The following is a 20,369-nucleotide window of genomic DNA, read 5'->3' on the forward strand; positions in this document are numbered from 1 at the left end:
ATCCACCCTCCACACCACAGCTTGTCTCTCTGAAATGCATGCTGATCTTGTCAAACCCTCTTCTTATTTGAAACTCATCAGTGGCTTTCAGAACCTGAGCAGCTGGCTTGGATGCCCCCTCTGTTCAAAGGGCTCTGAGGGGGTCCAGAGAATGTGGGCCTTCAAACTCCTCAGCGGATAATATAAAGCCTTTGAGGACTTGGCTCCTGCCTCCTCCTCTGCCTAAGGCCGTGTCTAGCTTTTTCCCTTTTCTGCACATGGTTAGCCACACTGACCTCTACATGACCTCCCAAATGCATCACGCTGTCTTATTGCTCTAAGCCAAACCATACACTGTTCGTCTCTGTGGTACCAATCGACTACTGTCTGCTTTGCACAGTTCTTTCAAACTGAGGCTCAGACATCTGCGCCTCTGGGAAATTTTTCCTGATACTGCTGGCCCGACCACTGATGCCTCCCACAGCTTCACCTCCACCTCATCCATTGAGCATATTCTTGAATAAACCTGCATTTGCCACACCATATCATAATCATGATTGCACGTCTATCTTTATCACTAGACTGCACCTTCCATGGGAGAGACTGCTCTATGTTCCTCTGTACTCCCAGGACCCAGACAAGAGTGCACAGCACACAGGCCAGGCATTGCTCCAATCCTGGCTGAAGTGGATCAAAATAAATTGTAGTTTTCTGACAAGAGAGTTTATTTACTAGATAAATTTAGTAAGCTTAGTAAGTTTTTGTTGAGTCTCTCCACTGTTTCAGGTACTAGACAAGGTGTGACTAACTTTACCTCAAGGAAATGATGGTGAGGTATGCACTGAAGAGGTAGATTACAAGTTTGATTTTAAGGAATTCTGGAAGTTAGGGAGAGGGGGAGGATGCCTATTGTATTCTCAGTGAAGGAAAAAGCATATGTAGAAGCAAGGACTTCAGAGAGGGCCTGGCGTGTTGGTCAAAGATGAAATGAGAGTAGATGCGTTCTTGGATGGAAAGGTGAAAAGCAAGTGTTAGGAGAAAGTGGTTTTCTAAGACAGCAATTTATAGCCCTGACTTCGGAGGAAGACAGAACTAGATTTAATTATGTGTTGGCAATTTCCTACCTATTTCATCCTGAGCAAATTATTTTAACCCCTTTTTAAAAATATTTATTTTGTAGTTGTAGTTGGACACAATACCTTTATTTTGTTTATTTATATGTGGTGTAGAGGATAGAACTTAGGGCCTTGCATGTGCTAGGTAAGCGCTCTACCCCTGAGCCCCAGCCCTATTTTAATCTCTTAAGTATTAGTTTTCCCCTGTAAAACAAGAATGATGGTAGTGGCGGTGGGGGTGACAATGCCATGCTAGGGCTAGGCCAGTTACCTGGTTTTCATTAGCTTATTTTAAACCACACACCCTACCATGTAGTTCTTAGTATTTCAGATAAGGATGCAGAGTTTAGAGGTTCTGTGACTTGCCCAAGTCAACTAGCTAGTGAATGGCAGGGCCAGATGATCCAACTCCAGAGCTTCTGTTTAACTACTCAGCTACACTAGTGGTTGTAAAGATGAAGTGATAAATACAGTGCCTAGGACACAGCCTGGCACAGGTTCACCGTTCAACAGATGGAAACGGTCTCTTACAGCAACTATCTTTAGGACGACTGGGCAGAGAAGTGTGAGTTGAAAAATGCTGTATAAATCTAGATTCGCATAGTGGAGCATGAAGGAGGCGCTGGACCCAGGGGTGTAGAGTGAGGAGAGGGCCGAGGAGGGGCTGCACCAAGGCAGTGGAGATGCAGGTGTAAACGAAGGATGAATGTGAGAGACCAGTGTTGCCTCTTGTCAAGGTGTCACGTGAGCTTAGGCAAAAAGTGAACTGGCAAATGCAATTCTTGTACTCTCATAAAAGTTATTTGTGAAGATTGCTTATAAAAATGTGCCCAAAGTCAAAGGAATTGAACAGAAGAAATACAAATGGTTGAAAAATATATGAAAAAATATCCAACATCTCTAGCAATTAGAGAAATGCAAATTAAAACTAGACTGAGATTCCATCTCACTTTAGTCAGAATGGCAATTATAAAGAATACAAGAAACAATAAATGTTGGGGAGGATGTGGAGAGAAAGGTACTCTCATACATTGCTGGTGGGACTGCAAACTGATGCAACTCTGTGGAAAGTAGTATGGAGATTCCTTAGAAAACTTGGAATAGAACTACCATTTGACCCAGGTATATCACTCCTCAGTCTATACCCAAAAGACTCAAAAACAGCATACTACAGTGATGCAGCCACATCCATGTACACCGCAGCTCAACTCACAGTAGCCAAGCTATGGAAACAACCTAGTTATCCTTCAATGAATGAATGGATAAAGAAAATGTGGAATATATATATATATATATATATATATATATATATATATATATATATATATATATATATATATACAGTGAACTATTACTCAGCCATAAAGAAGAATGAAATTATGGCATTTGTCAGTGAATGGATGGAACTAGAGAATATCATGCTAAGTGAAATAAGCCAATGCCTTAAACTAAAGCCCAAATGTTCTCCCTGATTTGTGGATGCTAACCCAAAACAAGGGAGGCTGGGGAGGGGAAGAATAGAAATAGACTAGACTAGGCAAAGGGTAATGGAGAGACAGGAGTGGGGAGGGGAATAGAAAAAACTTTAGAATTAATTGGTCATAACTTTCCTAGCCTTGTGTTTGTATACATGACTAGGGTAACTCCACGTCACGTACAACGACAGGAGTGGAAACCTAATTGAATAAGCTATATTTCATATATGTATATTCTGCCAAAATACATTCTAGTGTCATATATAACTTTAAAAAAGTGCCAAAAATTAAACTCTCAACTTAAATATATATATATAAAATAAAGTTGAGAGTTTAATTTTTGGCACTTTTATTTATATATATATATATATATATATACACACACACACACACACAATATATATATATATATATATATATATATATATATATATATATATATATATATATATTTAGTTGTAGTTGGACACAATATCTTTATTTATTTATTTGATTTTTAATGTGGTGCTGAGGATCTAACCCAGTGCTGCACATGTGCTAGGTGAGCGTTCTACCTAGCTGAGCCACAACCCTAGCCCCTCAACTTTTGAATGTAGCAATATGTTAGCTTCAAAACACCACCACTATCACTACTACCAATAATCATCTCACAGCAATTAAAAGTGACTGTAGATGTTGTACATTATACTGCCTATATTTAATTTCTTTGGGAAATGCACATATATAATACATGTAGAAGTTTTTTAAAAACAATCTGAGCATCTTTGCAATTGTCATGTGTGTACATTTATAACTATATTGTTTTACAGATAATTATGTTAAAAAAAATTCTAGAATTTATTTTTATATATAGGTGGATTTGGCCTACCTAAAGCAATTCTGATCTACAAATTTAGCATCAATAATATTGATGATAAAATTACCCTAGATTAGAACAGAAGAAAGGATCACATGTCACTCTAGACTGTCGCGCAGTACCTGAGAACAGTGGAAGAGTGAGCTCGGGGTACATCCTGGCCAGTTCGGAGGACAGGAGGGTGAGTGACACACTGTATAGGGGAGGTAATGGTCCGTGTGTTCCGTAGAGAATACTGCCGGGTCTTTGTTCAGAGACTTTCTTAGAGTATACAAAAAGCTTTGCTTCGAGAATCTATAAAAAGAAATTTTAAGAAACAGTATGAGAAAAGCATTAGCTGGACATCTCAGGAGCATTTAATAAAAGTTGTAACAACTGACTAATGCCTATCTGAAGACAGGATTAAAGGTGAAGCTATCAGTTAATTATGATGTTTACATAACATTATATATATATTTTACTCTTTACATCCACCAGTGATACACAGAAACAAACGTATTCTATCCTCAAGGATAAAAATTTTCCATGCCAGAAAAATGATACGTGCCTGCATGAGCTGCATGGAGATTTCATAAATCTCTCTGTTGGTGTCAGAAGCCTTGAATAGAACGAGGTTTAACAACGTCACTATGTCGAAGGGATAGTTCCTAAAAACAAGAACACAGCATAGTCTGTAAGGCAGCCTGGCTAGAAATCCTGCTAGGTCGTTCTCTCTCACAATTTTAGATGCCACACTGGCTTGAATCATGCGTACTGACACTCCTTGCCCCTTTGGCTGGCTTCAGCCTCCTTCTTTTGCCATGTATTAATCAATGAAGGAAAATGATTCTTCCTGTACTAAGTGGAACGTTGTGACACCAGGATAAAGCACACAGAACTCTATCTGATGCAGATACACTTTAATGAAAACCAAACATAATGGAAAGGACAGAAGAGGTCATGTGTACTGAATTTCTCAATAGCCCGTTGAATTAAGATTTTCATTTGATCCATCTAAACCAAATACTGATTAGGAACAATGTGCAAAGCACTGATAATTAGGAAGCTAGAGAGGCTGGACTGCAGCTTAATTGGGAGGACAAACTGTACAGTGTGGTTCTAATGAGCGTCATGGTGGCGGAACCCACCGCATGTTACAAGAATCCTGATGAGGAACACCTACGTCCGCTATGGGTTGGGAAAGGCTTTTCTGAGGTGGAAACAAAGAAACCACGTGTTGAAGCACCTCAAGACCCCAGGCCATGGAACGGATGAAACTAGGCAGAGAAAAAAGCATTATGAAGGATCACAAGAATGAAACAGCAAGACCCCTTCTGTAAGGGGAAAGAATCTATGTGTCGTGGATTGAACGAAGAAATTAAGTAGAGGAAAAGGAGGGGATGAGGCTAGGGCAGCAAGTAGGTGCCAAAGATGACCAGCCAACTTTACCCTAAAAGGTGAAGAGCATCACTGCAGGATTCACAGTTAGGGAGGGAGGGAACGATGTTCATTTATAAAAAATCACCCTGGATGTTTTGCAGACCATGGAGTTTAGGGCCACGCGTGGAAGCTGTTCTGAGAATCCAAATACAGAATGACGAGGGGTGGAACTGGGGCAGGGACAGTAGAGCCAGAAAAGACTACATCCAGAAAACAGTAAGGAGACAACATCAGGAAGACCTGGCAATTGTACCTGTGGGGTGGGAGCTGGGGGGAATAGGAGCACAGAGAACAGGTTATGGGTGATGAGCAGTATAAACAGTGGGATGTGGAAATCAAATCCGTTTTTTTTCTTTCCATATAGTGTTATTTAAGATGGAATCTTTTCCCTATATATATTGCCTTAGTTTACTGTGGAAAAGAGGTTATAAATAGAAAATTCCCGGTAAGTTGAAAAATTACTGACTAGAATGTAGTCTCTATCAAAAGGTGGGTGACTGGTATTTATTTTTGGGCAACCTTCAGAAAGCAAAAGAGAGTCAGGAAGTGAGAAGCATAACTGTTTTTCCTTTTTTGAATCTATATAATTACACTGTCTTGGAAGTTCTGTTTAGAGAAATCGGCCTTTTAGAAAGACATAGTTCTACTCTGGAGGAATCCCATTTTACAACATCTTCAATAAGAATTTACAGTGAGAATTGGTTAAGCACATGAAAAAGGTTCTGAATATATTTTGCTTCTAGATAATTCAAGTAACACAAAGGACTGAGGGATCCTGTCTGAAGATGGTGCACTTGCACGGCTGGCAAGTTGGTGCTGGCTTTAGATAGGTGGATAAAATGAAATACAGAAATAAATCCATCTCTTCCTTCTCCTCTACCCCCTGCTGTTCCTACATCAGAGACAATTACTGTTAATGTTTTGACTCCTTTCTAATTATATATATAATTATATAGATTACATATATATAATATATATATTACACATACAAATGTATACATTGAAATATCCCTTTCCCAGTGCACAGCATTTTAAACATGGATTTGAATATGCTGCTATATTTTTGATGGTCTGTTTTTTCACTGAATTATGGTTCACTTAAGTCGTAACAGCTGCATAGTGTTATCCAGTACAGAGATACCATAAGTACCCATTGTCACAGTGGATGCTGTGGTGAGTATCATTTTAGGCTGAGGCACTCCATCCTCCACCAAAGAGTTGGCAGCTGATATTCCTGAGCTGAATTATTCTCTGAACACTGCTCTCAGCCCAGGAGATTTTCCTAGGCCAAGGTCATGCCTGCTACCCAGCAGCAGTCCCTGTGGGCTAACTGAGGTTCTCAACTCTGCTAAGTCCTATGTCCTTCACTTCCCCATAGTCATGGGTCCTAAGGGCACCTCTAATAAAATCTCCACCACTAAGAACAGAATCCCCATCTCAGAATCTCTTTCCTGGGGAATCTCATCTCTGATAATTTTCCATTATTATAGTGCCACAAATACCCAATGTGCAAATATTTCTTTGAAAAAGATTTCTAGAAGAGGTCATGGAAGACCAAAGGGCACATTTAAATTTTTGGCAGATGCCGATACATCCTGTCTTTCAAAATAATTACTTTAAAACAAGTATTTTTCTAGAACTTTTTTTTTTTTTTTGGTAGTGGGATGCTACACATGCACTCTTTCCTCTACATCCCCAGCCCCGTTTGATCTTTAAATGAACACAGCATAAAATTAATGTGTCTGATGGGAACCTGGGGAAGGCTCACAGATGTGGAGTGAGAATGGGCGGGGGTGGTGAGAATGATGAACAGTGCCTAATGTTTATGTCATGATGTGCTTACTTTGTGCCAGGTACTGGGCCACCGCTTTGACCTAGCTTGTTATTTGATCTTCACAAAAAGCTTGAAAGGCTTAAAGAAGTTAAATACTTGCCTGCGGTCATGGAGAGTCCCTTACTTCTGAGCTCTCCGTGAGTTCAAATATGTTTGACTCTAAAGAATTCCAGCATTACTGGCCTCCTAGACTGCTGGCAATCATGCACTCCATAGGCGGACTAATTTGAATTCTTATAAACTGCAGCATCTGGAGACACACCTTTCTCACTGTGGAAGCAGAAAGGAAACTCCCTCCAAGTCCCCCAGCAGTAGACCCATGTCACCTATAGCTCTGCCTTGCAACACTGAGATTCCACACAAAAATATTGATATATCAAGAAGCACAGGGAAGTACTGTTGGGTCACTGGGGATTTAGAGGCAGGAAGGAGGTAGACAAAGCCTCCCTCTTATGCAGGGCCATGCACTTGACATATAATTAGGGCACTCACTGAGTTGCTTAAGACAGACATATGGAATTCAGGCAGAAAAACACTAAAAGGAATAATAGATTCAAGAAATGGAAGAAACCCAGAGAAGGAATACATCAGAAAGATTTCAAAGAGCAAACAGGCACAATAAAACATCTATACCTATATGTTTAAAATAAGTTTAGAAATGGAATCTTCTATGTTCAGCATTAGTTATTCAACATGGTCAGATGGTAAAATAAATAAACAGCTGTGATTATATGGGATACAAATAGATGATAAAATTAAAGTAAAAGGTATATATGAGGAAAGAAGTTAAACGAGATATAAAACAATGTAGATAAAAGAAATTTTGAAAAATTTGGGTAATGCCAACTGATTTGGCCATTTAGAACTATGTAGCAAAGCTCAGGATGGCTTTGAGGCACTCTGAAGAGAAACAGAGATAACTAGTTGGTAGAGGGGATCACTTCTCACTTTGCTCCTCTAACAGCCAGTGACTAATAACAGTGTTGATAGAGTGCTTCCTATGTGCAAGGCTTGAGACCAAGAGATCGGATTTTATATAATTCTTACTCTATTATCACTCCTATTTCATAAACGAGTAAGCATTTATAGTAGCTTGCTCAAGTGCACACAGCATGATTAGAAGCAGAGGGAGGATTTGAATCCAAGATAGTTTTGTTTGAGAGCTGGATTTGCCAAACTCTGTGCTCTCCTGAAATACTCCAGCTGGCAGACCTAGCCAAATGAGGCTACTCATCATTTGTTAGTGGCATTTGTGAATCATAAGCTGAACTTGTTTTCTTTTTCTTTCTTTCTTTTAGTTATAGTTGGACACAACAGCTTTGTTTCACTAGTTGTTTATTTTTGTATGTGGTGCTGAGAATCGAACCCAGGATCTCACACGTGCGAGGCGAGTGCTCTACCGCTGAGCCATAATCCCAGCCCCACTTGTATTCTTTTTAATAGATAGAGGTTATTCCCTTAAGAAATGGGCATTTGCTTTTTAGAATTCAAGTTTTCTAAGTTCAATTAAAATTAGGAAAGAATTAAAGATAAGGCAAAACAAACAATGACAAAATGGATCCCAGATTATGTTGGAGGACCAAAATAAGAACATCGGAATTCTCAAGTAGTGGCATGTAAACAGCGAACTCTGATGAGTTAAGCCACAACTGGAAATGGCCTGTGCCCACGTACAGCAGTGTGTTCACCTTGACCCGCAACCACAGAAAGCCTTTTGGTCGTGCACACGTTTCCCATCTATTGCACACTGGTCTCATTTGCACTTGAGGGGAAAGTTAATAAGTCTGTGCACAGAAGCTAACGAGTTATTGGAATTAAAACTGCTTGACAGGTCAGCTATTTCTTTTGTGCTAAATTATAGTACTAAGCTGCACTTCATAGCTTAATCAAATATTTACACATATTTTGGAAAAAATTCTTCAGAATTCATATTGTCACTTCTACTATCACGTTTGTCTTCACTTCTCCTGGTCCTATTTTCAATATCGCCAGAGTCATAGCACAGCACAGCTTTACAGTTTTTTTTTAATTTTTTTTTTTTAGTTATACATGGACACAATGTCTTTATTTTATTTATTTTTATGTGGTACTGAGGATCGAACCCAGTGCCTTACACATTCGAGGCAAGCGCTCTGCCACTGAGCCCCAGCCCCAGCCCACAGCTCACAGCTTTACTGTTTTGACTGGAGACTGTAAGTTCACAGTGGACACACAAACACATACACACCTACTTCTACTTCTAGTAAAGAAACCAAAACAAACAATATGGAGAACTGATTTTCTACTCATTATCACAGCTAATGAATACAGACATTGATAAATTAACTATGCAAAATGGCTAATTTCCTCTTCAAAACTCAAGGTAGAAAACTGAAACTGACAAGAGGATTTAAAAAAAAAAATTTAGTCTTTTAGGTATTTTAAAGTCAGTCATTATTCAGCCATAAAGAAGAATGAAATTATGGCATTTGATGGTAAATGAATGGAACTGGAGACTATCATGCTAAGTGAAATAAGCCAGACCCCGAAAGTCAAAGGTCTAATGTTTCCCCTGATATGAGGAAACTAGTGCAAAATAAGGTGGGGGAGAGAGAGAGGAAGGGGAGGGAGGAGGGACAGTATGAGGAAGAACAGTGGAAAGACTCTGAGCTAACTTTCCCATGTACATATATGAATACACCACAGTGAATCTCACCATTGTGTAAAGACATTAATAAAAACCCCTATAAGTAAATAGCAGAAAGATCAGTGGGAAGGGAACGGGGGGGAGGGTGGGGAGGAGGGAAGGGAAAGAAGAGATACAGGAAACTGAATTAGAACCAATTATATTCCATGCTTTTATAATTATGTCAAAAAAAAATCCTGATGTTATACATAATTAAAAAGAATCAATAAAAAGAAAAAAAACACACAAAAAGACAATTGTTACTGAACCTTAATAAATGAAACTTCAATATTCTTCTAAAAATCAATCCGGCCTATGATCATCCTCAGTGGAAGAGGAGGGGGTAATTATTTATTTTACAAGAAGGATTATTTGCTTTTGAAAATGACATGTAGGAGTTACTACACAGAGAACTTGAGAAATTTAAAATATGACTCAGTTTGTATAAGACTTTTTGGGAACATACTTCATAAGATAAGGCAAATCACTTATCTCAGAAGCAAACTTACAGAAACAAAGCAAAAACTGGAAACACCAGAATTGCTCTTGAAAAGAAAGAAATGCTGAAAACCTGAGCACAAAGATTGCTTCAGCCCCTCTGGAGCCTGTCTAGACTACCAGGCGAATTTATGAAGAAAGAACGAATTTAGAAAGGGAGGAGAGCCAACTCCTTAAATTCTGAAACTGTCTTGTGGTCTGAATGGTCTGAGAGACAAAACAGTTGAGGATGATGTCTTCAAACATCTACCAGTAACACAGGGTTTTATGAGCCAATAACCAGGAGTATTGCTGAAGTTGAGACTATCTTGATAAATTCACGAAGCATTGCTTTGTGTCCCCTAAGGAAAAAATACCTAGATTTAGTCAGAGGCATGTGGTGTGGTATTTTTGAGATGGCTTTGCAGTGAAATAAATTTGACTTATGATAGTTCATATCAAGACCGTTGGGAAAATGGCAGTGAAGAGAGGAAACCTGTTACTTTTTTTCCTTCTTTTAATCAAAGAGGTCTCAGTCTCAGATTGAAGTACAATTTTAAAAAATCTGAGAATCATGTAAATAAAACTTTACTTTTAGAACCCTGAAATATCTAAAAAAAAAAAAACACACTAAAGAATTTTTTTTGTAACAATGTTATTTTGGCAATGTCTAGTAGATATAATTTTTAGTAATTCTTATATCAAGAAATAAAATTTGATAGGAAATCAGACAGTGGAGGTTATTGTCACATGCTATAAGTTTTATGGAGAATAATATATATATATATATATATATATATATATATATATATATATATATATATAATAATTCTGCTACTCAGATTATGGACAGTAAAATCTTTAGACATGAAAAGTTATCTAGTTTTTTAAAGAAAAATAATTTTAAGAGAAATCTGTCTCTTTAAATATCATGATCATTTTGGGTACATTGAAAGTAGATGTCTTCTAAAATACTGTTCTTATTAATTTAGATCCATAATAGGTTGAAATTTAAAGCTAATTCACTTTTATTCCCTTGATCCATTAGTTCAAGATGGCTATTTAAAATGCAAAATTTAATTTAAAAAGGAAAATTGATGTTCTATGTGAGTCTTTTCAAAAATAAACTTGAATTGCATTCTCTTAAATTTTCCAAGATACAAATTCTTCCTTAGGGATTTGTGATTTGGAGGCTCTTTATTAACCCTTTCATCTCAGCTATAAAATTATTTTCCTCAATAAATTGTAGTGCTGAAGAACTTCATGAAATGACTCATTTATATAACAAGGGCTACTGTTTTAGTCTTGGGGCCTGGTGAAACTCAAAGGTAGAGTGTATACTTGGCTTGATGGAAGTCCTGGGGTTAATCCTCCCCAAGAAAGTGTAATCTATGGAGTCTAGGGTGTCACAGGTCCTTCTGACATTTCCTGCACCCTTATCCTGGCCCTATTTCTGAAGTTTTGGACAAAGAAGATTGCCGCAGTCTGGCTGCAGCAAAATAGCCGGGGGGTGAAGAGCAACTTGTGTACATTGATATAGCAGGAGTGGGAGCCATTTATTGTAGGACAGGAGGGGTATATATACATTACACACAGCTTATCTTAATTAACATAAACTAGATACAGCAGTCAACCAATAAAGAATCTCCACACTTAATGGCTCCCTGGCGTTACTTCACAAACCACTCCCTCTGGCAAAATGCCAGGCGCCATCCTGACTTGTTTACAGATCCTAACATTTCCCCCTTTTGTTTAATTTAAATAACAACCATAGTGGTTTTTACACAAACACCATAAATAATCTGCTACAAGCAGAAGGGGAGGATACAAAATGCCACAATACCAAGCCACTTGATAGCTCCATGCAAGAAGCCCTTGGAAAAATTATACCAGCAATGACACCGTTAGCAAAGATACCGAGTTACAATTTGTTGTAGATTATAGTTTGTTGTCTCAGTCCAGGTAAAGCAGTGTCTCAATAGATTAACTCACAGTCCAGGTAAATCACAGTCCAGGTAATGAAAAGTATTCAGTAATAGCCTTTTGCTGCAACTTTTTTCTTGATAATCCTTCTTCTTCTGAACTTTCTTTTTCTTTCTGACTAGAGTTCCTGGGCTTTTATCAACACATGCCTTAACTATTCTTGGTTCCACTGGGGTGCCTTCTTCCCTTAGTAATTTACTTAACACCTCTTCCATATTTTCGTCACAAAGACAATACAACATTTCAAGACAAAACAAGACACAAACATACTGTATCAATCTTCTCCATTTTCTCAAAATGGCCATTTTTCCTCTCGCCCTATCTGCCTAGGGACGAGTAGATTTGCTCCTGTCCTATCTAGGGACGGGAAGCTTTTTTTTTTTCGTCACTTACCCCTGAGTGTCTCGGGGCTCCCGGTATGGGCCACCATCTGCCGCAGTCCGGCTGCAGCAAAAAAACCGGGGGGGGGGGGTGACGAGCAACTTGTGTACATTGATATAGCAGGAGTGGGAGCCGTTTATTGTAGAACAGGAGGGGTATATATACAGAAGATTTGGTTGCTTCCTGGGTTTGATTTGGTCTACAGATGGCTGAAGAGCTGACAGTTCATACCTGTCATAGACATTTCTAGACATTCCTTTAACTCCTTAAATGTATCTTTATCATTTTCAAATTCAGCTCTCATACTTCACTGTGAATTTGTGAACAATTCAAAAGGATACTAGAACAACAAATCAGTCTCCTGATCAAATGAGAGAAATCAATGTAACTTCAATTTTAAAGGGGGTAGTTTATCTGCTGGGGACAAGTAGGGCACTCTGTATTCTCATAGGATTTTCTCTATTCAGATAATTGCAAAGCAGTCAGCTCTCAATCATTCATATTGTGAACAGCAACCTTTACTATACTTGCCACCAGCCTCTAATTACAAAAATTCATACCTGCTTCCACATACAGTTGCTATGGCTTTGAAGCAGCCGGATGCAAGTTGGTAGGATCCTGTGTAGCATCGGTCAATGGCCCAATTAAAAAGGTTTATTTGATCAGGATTAAGTTCCAACAGCAAGACAACAACTTCACAGCCAAGTTGATGAACCTGAATACACAGAACAAAGCAATTACTCATACTTAATGCAAGAAAGTTCTAAGAAAGCCACAAGATTAAGGTTAGCCAGTATAAATTGGGTAAAACAAGAGCATTCATTTTGTTTAATTTTCATGCCACATATTCTTCTCTAAGAGGATCCTATGTTGTAAACAGAACTGACATGTAATAAATTAAATTAACTCTAAATTTAACTCTAGGGAAATCTATTATGTAGGATACACTCATTCTCAAATTTTTAACCCTGAGGGGCTGGGGATGTGGCTCAAGCGGTAGCACGCTCGCCTGGCATGCGTGCGGCCCGGGTTCGATCCTCAGCACCATATACAAACAAAGATGTTGTGTCCGCCAAAAACTGGAAAATAAATATTAAAAATTCTCTCTGTCTGTCTCTCTCTCTCTCACCTCTCTCTTTAAAAAAAAAAAAATTTTAACCCTGAAAAGGTTATGTTATTGGTAATGTTTCTTTTTTGCATTTAAGATATTTCTGAGAAATATATTCATTTGGTTTAAATCAAATACAAAAATGGATAATCTTCATGTATATGAAGTCTTTTAAGGAAAAAAAAATCAGAGAATATGATTATGAGTCTTGATTATAAAATATACTGTGTGAAGCTCAGCTACCAATCTTTCAAATAGGGTTATAGTCTCTTAGTGGGAATAAGTCAAAAGATATACTATAGAACACCAATTAACAGTGATAGACCATATTCTTGAAAATTGCTGAGTGCATATTAAGTTTTCTCATGCTCCAAATGATAACTATATGAGCGAATACAGAGGAACTAGATTTAAACATTACAGAATATATATACATAAATCATATGCATATTACATATTTAAAAATATGTTGTATATGATAAATACAATTTTATATGTTAATTAAAATATAAATTTGAGAAAAAAGAAATATAATCTCAATAGATTAGTTGTAATCAGAGGCTTTCATATGGAAAAATACTACACTGTATAGAACACTTCATTGAAAATTCCTGAAGCTACTGTCAAAATATTGGAAGGTCAGTGAACACGCACGTTCATCCAAGAGAAGCCTGGTGCCTCAAGGCTATATCCCCCTCATAAAATAACATCTTCCCATCTTTTCTTGAAATTATCCAGTCTCCTTGCCAGTTGCAACCATATGGAAATCAAACAATCTGGCTTGTTTGTTTACTTGCAGGGTCTGGGTCCAGATGGGAATGATATTCTAATTGGATGGACAAGCAACTCCAACCTAGCTGTCCCCATCCCCCTTATATAATTTGCAACAGATAAAAGCTGATGATACTACTGCAAAGGATCTGAAGATAACTTTTCATTAAAAAGTTAAGTTTGACTTGAAAGAAAACCAGCAAGTTTTTGTTGTGCTTTAGAAACTTTACATTGAATTATAAAATTCATAGAGATAGTATATAAGTATATGATGAATTATCCTGAACACACAAGTGGGCCCACCACCAGATCAGACCAGAATATTACCACACCACTGAAGACTCTCTTGAGCACTCTCAATAGCCTCTTTCTCTTTCCCCGATGCAACCACTACCTGACTTCTACCACTATTAATTAGTTTGGGCAGTTTTTTCAGTTTTTCAACTTTATATTAATGGAGTTATACAGTATATAATTTTGTGTCTTATGTGATTTTAATTTGCATTTCCCTGATGCTACAGACTAGAGTTCATGTGTTAAATCCTAAACCTGAATGTAATAGTATTCAGAGATGAGTCCTTCAGGAGGTGATGAGTCCTACCATTAAGTGCTCATACAAATCTGATAACTATCTTAATAAAAGAAATCCCACATAACTTCCTTCGACCACCTGAGGATCCAGCAAAAAGATGGCCATCTAAAAACCAGGAATTGGCCCTTACTAGACACCAAATCTGCCAGCATCTTAATCTTAAGAGTCCCTTGTCCCCATAACAGTAAGAAATAAATTTCTATTGTTGATAAGTCTCAAGCTATGGTTTTTGTTACAAATGCCTGAATGGACTAAGATACCTGATTGTTAATGGGCTGGAGAGATTTTTATGCTTCTTGGACATTTAGATAACTTCTTGTGAATTGCCTAAATTTCTTGTTCATTTTTCTATTGAGTTTATATATATCTATTTGTAGGGGTTGTTTATATATTCTAGATAAAAATCCCTTCCTAGTTATGTGTTACAAACATCTCTATTAGTAACGTATTTCATGGGGTGCTTTGACAAAAGTTATTAATTAGTCCTTCCTTATAGTTAGAACTTTATGCATCCTGTTTAAGAAACCTAACCCTAACTCCAGAATGAAAATATTCTTTTATATTATTTTCAAGAAACTTCAGTATTTTAGATGTTACATTTAGATCTACCATCTACCTATAATGCAGTTTGGATATAGTGTTAGGAAGGAATCAAATTACACTTTTTAATTTTTAAAAAAACATGGTTATTCAATCAAATAACTTGTTGATAAAAACACTTATTGAAAAAAACTTCCCTTCCCCACATCTCTGTAGTGCCACCTTTGAGGTAAATAAAATGTAAATATACATGATTCATTTCTTGCCTCTCTATTCTACTTCATTTATATATTTATCTATTTTCAGGTCAATATTTAATGTTTTAACTACCATAAGTTTATGATAAGTGTTGGTTTCTGTTAAAGTAAATCCTCTTGCTTTGCTTATGTTGTTTAAAATTATCTTACCTTTCTTGGTCTTTTACATTTCCATATAGATATTTTAAAAGGAACATGTCAGTTGCCACAAATATCCTACTAGAGTTTTGACTGGGTTTGTAATGTCTCTATCATTTTGGTGGAAAACTGACATCTTTATATTATTGAATTTTCTAATTCATAAATATAGCCCTTTTACCATTTATTAGATCTTTAGTTTTTCTCATTAAAGCTTTATATATTTCTATGTAAAAGGGCTGTATACATTTTTCTTTGATGTATTCCTAAGTATTTAATGTTAGTTCCTAATTGAAAATGCTATTATGAATGGTATAATGTTTACAATTTTTTTCCTAATTGCTTAGTGCTGTATATTGAAATATAACTGATTTTTTTTCATTTTGATCTTTCATTCAGCAATTTTGCTAAATAAATCTATAGATTCTTTTGGATTTCCTGTATACCTAATTGTATCATTTGTGAATAATGAGTTTTATTTCTTCTTTTTCACTTCTTGTATTTTTTTTTTCCTATGCACTGGCTAGGATCTCTAGTACAATAGTGATGGAGGTGGTAAAAGGTGGACTTTCTTGGTCATTCTAATCTCAGAGGGAATACTTTCTATATTAATTGGTAAACATGATGTTTACTACAAAGGTGTATTTTTTAAACAGACACCCTTTATCAAACATTCTTTTCTTGGCTGTGCTAGTTTTTCCTCATTAGTGAGGAATGATTTTCTTCTGTTGTGTTTTTCTGAGAATTTGTCTACTTAATCTAAAATTCAAGTTCATTGGCATCAAGATATTCATATGTTCCCTTTTACTTCTACAATGTAGCATCTGTAGTAATGCTCCTATTTGCATTAGACTTATCACTGTTTTCTTGACCAGATCTGCTCTCTATTAATTTTATTAGTCTTAACAAATTCAATTTTTGACTTTAATGATCATTAGCACTAATTTTTTTCTCTTTCATTAATTTTTATTATCTCTATTCTTTCCTTTGTTGTATTTTGAGTTTGATATGCTATTTTTTTTTCTAACTTCCTATGATGGATGCTTAGGTCATTGATTATCTGCCTTTTTTCTTTCTCCTACGTTCATCTAAGTCAATATATTTCAAATATGTTTCTAAGCAAGGCTTTATTTATAGCCCACAAATTTAGTATGTAGTATTTTCATTATTCTTCAGTTTGAAACATTTTCTAGCTTCCACTATTATTTATTCTTTCACACTGGTTATCTGGAAGTGTTTTTTTAAGTTATCTTTTTATTATTCATTACTAGCTTAATGTTACTATGGATAGATAACAGAATCTGTATCATTTTAATGATCTGAATTATGTGAAACTTGCTTCATGAAAAGTTTATGGTCAATTTTGGTAAATGCTACTGTGTTTTTGATCCTGGTGTATCATAATGCAATGTGACCAACATAAACCCTCACTAACGTAGCTGACGTGGGAGGAAATTGTGTTGTAAACGATGCTTCCAGAGTTCAGGAACTCAACGAGGCAGAACCCCAAAGACATTTAAAAACAATATATTTTTGCTACTACTTACTCTTAAATCTTGACAAGCCAGAATGTTGTCAAGCCACTTATACAGGTATCCATCTGGGGAAAGGCCCACATTGTCGAAAACAGGGCCACAACACAATACTGCTGACATTGCCTGATAATAAAAGACAATAAAACAAGGACATGAAACCTGGAACTGTAATGGTATAACATCCAGCTGACTTTATAAGATGTAACTGCCAGAAGTACAGATGATGAGGTCCTATGAAGGCAGTTATTCCTCTAAGATTTTAAAGCATTCTTTAGCCAAATCAATAAAAATATCATATTCCAAACTTGGTTTTTAAATAAACATTAAAAGTTTATCAATTTAGCTATGTGATTTTTACAATTACAAATCTTTATATGATGAAAAGTATTCAAAACAAAATGAACACTTCATAATATGTAAAATAAACTTTCTTTCAATGATTTCAAGTGAACAATTTCTGCTTATAAGATATATTTATATCTTCAAATTTTGTTTTTATGTCAGATATTAGACTAATGTACTGTATTGAAAACCTATAAAACAGCAAAATAAATAATCATGATCCTAATCAAAGGTAAAGAAAATAAAAGACTATAAATTTTGGTTCCTTGAAGTGGTTGTGGAAACAGAGGATCCTGACTTAAACATAGTAGGACCAGCTGTCTGTCAAGTTCACTACTTCCATTAACCGTGCTGAGCTCAAAGTTCACCTGAATCAGTTATGGTGCATATGACAGAGCTGACAGGCTGTTACTTTTCTAAAAGACATTAGGCTATAAGGATCATATTTCTCCTGATTTTGAAAAGTCCTCATAGTATGGAAACATTTTTTGCAGTGTGCTAAGGAGAGGAGAAGAATAAAAGGGGATTTGAACCTGAGGTGAATCTGTTTTTGTTTTTTTTTTTTAAGGTTGGAAGTCAATTGGCAAAGCAATGACTTAAAGAGTAAGTAAGCAAAACCATATGGTCTCAGATAGGAGAAACACTGGATAAAAGTGAGAGGTTTAAATGTGAGCCCAGGTGGAATATTAACATTTATCTATTGACCTATGTTAATATGTATATTTGGAAGTTTCTGAGATCAATCTATGTATTTATATGTGTGTGTCCATTTTTTTGCATGTACATTTATATTTTATTAGATCACATCATGTTACTTACTTTAACTGTATTTATTTTTTTGTCATAATAGGGATTGGATCCAGGGGCTTTACCACTAGGCAAGTGCTCTACTACTAAGCTACATCCCCAGCCCTTATTTTCAAGACATGGCTGTTAGTTTAAGGATGGAGATCATTGATCTGACCAATGCCATTCAGCAAGAAGACATCCCCTACCTTTAATGCACAATACTGGTATCTTGTAATCTGATGATTTCTGTCACTGTAACGATCCAGAGGTGTAAACATAATGCTGAAGGGTCCTGCCCACTGGCTAAATAAGATGAAGAGATGGTGCCTCAAGCTTTGCTGGGGGAAGAGAAATCTTCGGTGGTGCACTGGGGAGGAAAACAGAGTTAGGGTTTACTGGCTGGGTGCAGTCTATATCAGGACTGTGTGAGGTTCTCAAGTTTTGTGAAAGGAACACTCTCATTTTCTAAGTCCACTTTTCTTCCCTTCCCTTCCTTCCATTTTTTAAAAGTTTTTGACGCATGCTAAACATGTGCATTTCCACTGAGCTACATCCCAGCTCCCTAACTCCAGTTTCCTTTAATAATGAAACTTGAGTTTTTAAAATCATTTCTTTCTACATGTGTACTTTTCCTCCCTTCATGTTGCAGCCAACTGCACCTTGACTCAGAGTGGGAAGGAGAGACAGACCACAGGACCTGCAGACACTCTCTTCATACTGACAGCTAAGGTGACTCCTAGTCAGCTGTTTCTCACAGATGACAAGTGTTCCTATTGCTGCTGCCTGTTGTGAGGAAGGACTGTGAAATGCAGTATAGAGTGTAACCCAAATCCTAACTTAGGATCTTCAAGGATGAGGAACATTGGTAAGAAGGTTAGTAACACCAAAATAATGAAAAGTGGCCACATGACTTGAGTTTCAGCTTTTTGTAATTAAACAAAAAGCACTTTTTTATCTGAAACTGACAAATGAAAACATTTCTTAACCATTTGCCCTGTGGTTCTCTCAATAATGTAATACTTAATTTCATTATTAACTAAGAGAATTCTCTCAATAATGTAATACTTAAATCAAATGTAAAATATATTAAAGTGATGTAGAATTCTACTCCATGTGTTGATGAGGTGGCAGCAGAGAGCAGGAATATTGCTGAAATTATATGTCCGTCAATTAGCACAGAGACAATGTGATAAAATGAAGTTTGTATGAATGTTTCCTCTGAATTACTTCCTTCCTATAAAAATCATAAGACCTCCTTTTCAGGTGGGAACCCAAACAAAAAATAGAAATGACAAGTACAAAACCCAGTCTGATTTCTGTTGCTCCCTTTCCAGTTCTGTGCTGAGCTATGACAACCTGTTCTAACATGCATTTCCAAGTATCTCAAAACAAACAATGAATCTCATCCTAGATGGGCATGCGGGCTAGGAGAATTGAAGAGGAAAGCAGAGTCCTAAGGAGCACAAGTGGTTTTTCAAGCATGAAAGGTAATTTGTAAAGATGTATCACTGCACCTGGAACGCACTGAATCAAGTTGGCAACCATGGCACTAAAATGTGCCCGGATATCTTTAAGAATTTCAACTTCTTTGTCATTTTCAGCTTCTAGGAGCATGCGGGTCAAGTCCACATATTCTAAGAACAAAGCTCCAAGGGCTAATGTATCCCGTTCTAAGGCTCCATTTGTGCTGGAATAAAGGAAAAAAAAAAATTAAACTTTTAGACCATCAGTCTTTACATCAAAGTAGCACAGGCGTCATGAAAAATAAGATTCACATCAGGATTCGTGGAGTAAAATCTGTTCTGTTTATACAGTGTAAGAAGAATATGGAAAAAGTAGGCTTTAAAAAAACTTTTTTGAGTTAATATATGTAAGAGAAAAGAGAGAGAGAAAAAGGAGACCAAAAGGCTAGTTTGGTGAGGAGAGATCAACTCAGTAGAATTTTGTTCCTACCTGTCACTTATGACACCTGCATCAGCCAGAAGCTCAAAAATGCGAAGTAACTGTAGCCTTAACAAGTCTCGCCGTTCTCGGCGCTTCTTGTTCTGTGTAGAAGGAGGTAAAATAGCACTCACAGTCACAGGCAAAGATGTCGGGGACTATACTTTAGGAG

At 36.8% G+C, this 20,369-nt stretch overlaps 1 protein-coding gene across 15 annotated transcripts in view; it reads right to left on the bottom strand.

Annotated features, from left to right (window-relative positions):
• The window catches only part of Fry (FRY microtubule binding protein), a 409,821-nt gene that overhangs the window by 80,676 nt on the left and 308,776 nt on the right, over nucleotides 1-20,369 (bottom strand). For all 15 annotated transcript variants that reach the window (XM_076872110.1, XM_076872112.1, XM_076872111.1 and 12 more), the window contains 7 exons: nucleotides 20,210-20,301; nucleotides 19,771-19,943; nucleotides 18,463-18,623; nucleotides 17,138-17,248; nucleotides 12,745-12,899; nucleotides 3,973-4,072; nucleotides 3,548-3,719 (listed from right to left, as the gene is read on the bottom strand). In XM_076872110.1, the coding sequence (XP_076728225.1) occupies nucleotides 3,548-3,719; nucleotides 3,973-4,072; nucleotides 12,745-12,899; nucleotides 17,138-17,248; nucleotides 18,463-18,623; nucleotides 19,771-19,943; nucleotides 20,210-20,301 (964 nt within the window). The remainder of the gene's footprint in view (nucleotides 1-3,547; nucleotides 3,720-3,972; nucleotides 4,073-12,744; nucleotides 12,900-17,137; nucleotides 17,249-18,462; nucleotides 18,624-19,770; nucleotides 19,944-20,209; nucleotides 20,302-20,369) is intronic.

Source organism: Callospermophilus lateralis, chromosome 12 (genome assembly GCF_048772815.1).
Source record: "Callospermophilus lateralis isolate mCalLat2 chromosome 12, mCalLat2.hap1, whole genome shotgun sequence".
NCBI lineage: Eukaryota > Metazoa > Chordata > Mammalia > Rodentia > Sciuridae > Callospermophilus > Callospermophilus lateralis.